This window comes from Lygodium microphyllum, chromosome 23 (genome assembly GCF_053477565.2).
Source record: "Lygodium microphyllum isolate KBCC chromosome 23, Lygodium_microphyllum_v1.1.10, whole genome shotgun sequence".
In the NCBI taxonomy this organism is placed as follows: Eukaryota; Viridiplantae; Streptophyta; class Polypodiopsida; order Schizaeales; family Lygodiaceae; genus Lygodium; species Lygodium microphyllum.
In genome coordinates, this window is record NC_141157.1 from 19484542 (window position 1) to 19487677 (window position 3136).

General features: G+C 36.1%; 1 protein-coding gene across 1 annotated transcript; it reads left to right on the top strand.

Moving 5' to 3' along the window:
• The first annotated feature begins 222 nt into the window (after positions 1–222).
• Positions 223–819, top strand: LOC148015942 (uncharacterized). Its single transcript, XM_087663853.1, has one exon. The coding sequence runs from the start codon at positions 223–225 to the stop codon at positions 817–819; it is 597 nt and encodes a 198-aa protein (XP_087519979.1).
• Positions 820–3136: the final 2317 nt, after the last annotated feature.

Consider the following 3136-nt stretch of genomic DNA (forward strand, 5'->3'; position numbering starts at 1 on the left):
TGTGCGATGCATTGCCTTCACTTTTGAGCCCCCTTGGGTAACTGTCTTCCCCTTATTCAATGGTGGTACATTGAATGATGTATTGATGTGGGTCCTTTCAAGGAATGTAGATATAGAAGAACAATTGAGTGCTTGCACAAGCCATCAGTGGGATTCAGCCCTAATCCTGACAAGGTGCCCAATGTAGAGGAGAAAGCTAGGATTGTGGGCATTATCAATAATATGCCGAGCATTATTCATGGACTAGTGGATGGGATGAAGGCCGTGCATAGTGCTGGCATCATCCATTCAGACTTGCATGCCAAGAACATGGTACTAGACTTTACCAAAGAGAACATCCCTAGGGTTGGCATCATAGATTGGGGTCTAATGCTCATTTATGGCATGACAAGATCGGCAATCAATTATGGTGATCCAAATGATCCCATGCACCTCATAAATGAGCATCGGTGGAAAGGAGAGTTGGAAAGGAGAAGAAGACCTTGGATTGCACCTGAGATCTACAACCCACTGTGCCAGTCTGCCTATAGCAAGGAGTCAGATGTGTATGCAATTGGCTGGCTCGTCATCTGTCTTGTTGAGTTTTGGCGCCTAGGCCAAAACTTGTGGTTGTGCAAGAAGCCAAGGGATGCCCTAGATGAAGTGATCATGCATCTGATAGAGTTAAAGGCAAGTGATCTCATGTTGGTAGATGACAAAGTTGCACGTATATCCTTTGCAGACCTCGACAACTTTTTGAGGGTAGAATGTGGGATTGATCCTGCAAAGGCACAAAGACCCCTTGTAGAACTTGGTCCTATCTTAGCTCACCCCTTTTGAGTAACCCAACTCTTACAGTCTCTACTTGCGTTTTGTAAAACAATCTATCAAATTTTGGAGTTTCCATGACTTATGAATCCAAACATGTCTTGAAAAGATTGGCAACTTTGTAAAACTCTATACTCCATGGAACAAGACTCGTAGTTTATGCCTATAGATTAAGTTAGTTAAGTGCTTCTAATTTTTAGGAGTAATTATTCCAAGATTTCATGTCTATGTCTCATTCACAATTTGTTTTGTATGATTGATAGTTTTTTCACGTTTTGAAATTCACTATTTGCAATGTGTCATGTTTTATATCATGGTGCAGATTTCATATTATAAATTGTTTCTAGTTATTAGCAAATGCGAAACACTGGTGACTCATGAGTATTCTAATGTATACACAAGGTTTCTGAGGGCGAATAATCATATCTTGATATTTACATAATAGATCACAATGCTTATCATAATGCACTTAATAAAGGTAACACTTAGAAAATTTCATAGTCACTAGAACCACTGAGAGATTTTTATGAACCTTTGATAGCTACTTTACGATTAATTCCATGATAAACTTGGATATCAAATTATCAACCATATCGCATTTTATCTCCATTGAACTAGTGTCATTATTTAGTAAGGTTTTTAAAAATGTGCAACGATGTATGTGTACATGCATGAGTGTGTGTGTTATTCCTTGCAAATAAGGTGCTTTAATCTAAAATCTTGAAACCAATCTTTTATGGGTCATAGTTAAGTTTGTAATGGTCTATATGTTTCTTTCAATTTCAAGCTATATTTTGTTTTATGTGCAACTGGTACAAAATGTGCAAGAATGTGTATGTGCATACATTTAAGGGCATTGTTCCTTGTTGCAAACAAGGTTATTTAATCTAAAGGCTTGAAACCAATCTTTTATGGGTCCTGGTTAAGTTGGTAATGGACCATGGTTTATATGTTTCTTTAAATTCCAAGTTATATTTGGATTTATGTGCAATTGGTATTAAATGTATTATGTGATCATATGTGTGTGTGCATGACACTGAATGTGTATGGGGGTGTGTGTGTGGTTTCTTGCAAATAAGTTGCTTTAATCTAAAAGCTTGAAACCAATCTTTTGTGAGTCGTAGTTAAGTGGTAATTTTTTGTATGTTTCTTTGATTTTCAAGTTATATTTGGATTTATGTGCAACTGGTATTCTTTAAAAGTTGATATAATTTTGTAGTAGCATTGTGGAGAAACAAAATCTTAGGTATTGTTTTATGTGTTTTTCTACAGGCATGGGTAGATTAAAGAAACAAAAAATTTGTGAGGTTTCAAAGGGAGATATTGCAACATTTTTCAGCCAACCATTAAATACCCATGCAACCACAAATGTTATTAATGATTCACAGACATCAACAAATCAACGAGATGCATCTATTCTTGGAAATGAAGCAAATAGTGAGACTGAAACACCATATCAAATAGCAAGAGATCAACAAATTTGTGCCACTACTAGTGTTGGGGTAGTTGAAACACAAGTTACACCAATTGTACAAAATGCTCCATGTCAACCTATACAAACAAATGAAGAAGAGATGTCAAGTTCCCTGAAAAGCACACAAGCTAGCGAGAAGAAAAATAAAAGAATTTGGAGCCTTACAAAGCGTACATTTAAGCTAGATTGGGTTAGTAAATTTCCATTCATTGAGCCAGTTATACCAACAGATGATTCTACTCCAAAAAATGCTCGATGTATTTGTTGCTCATGGAAAAGGGGAACTGATTACACACTTCATCTCAAAATTGACACTATACAGAAGCATGCAGGAAAGCTATATGAAAAAACCATTGTTGATGGGCAAGAAGTAAGTCAAGTAAGATGGAAGTCTAGTGAGGAGTGTCTACATCTAGAGAATGTAGGACTATATGAGAAACATTTGCTTGAGCAAGCACAGCGTGAGAAGTTATCAATTAACAACATGTTCGAAAAAATGCAAGATAAGACCTTGCAAAGTAAAATCCTACAATTGAAGGTATTTTTTTATCATTTATAATTATTAATATATTTTATATTATGTGTAATATCAAATTGTAATGGCTTTTTTACGTGCGGACTATTTTTTATATCTTAAGGCGAGGAAGACCAATGGTGGACTATCCCGAGTATAAGGAATTCTTGTCACAATTTCCTATTGATAATTTTCCACAATCGCATTGGTCACACAGTAGTGGATGGGATTTGGCAGAAGCATTAGATGAGGTTGTCAAGCAAGATTTGAGAGAACAAATTAAATCTTCTCAATTTTTTGCTCTCTCGCTAGATGAGGCCACATCTAGAGATAATGCTAGT

What these genes read in the sequence shown, in the direction of transcription:
- LOC148015942 (XM_087663853.1), top strand. Translation starts at nt 223, where the DNA reads ATGCCGAGCATTATTCATGGACTAGTGGATGGGATGAAGGCCGTGCAT.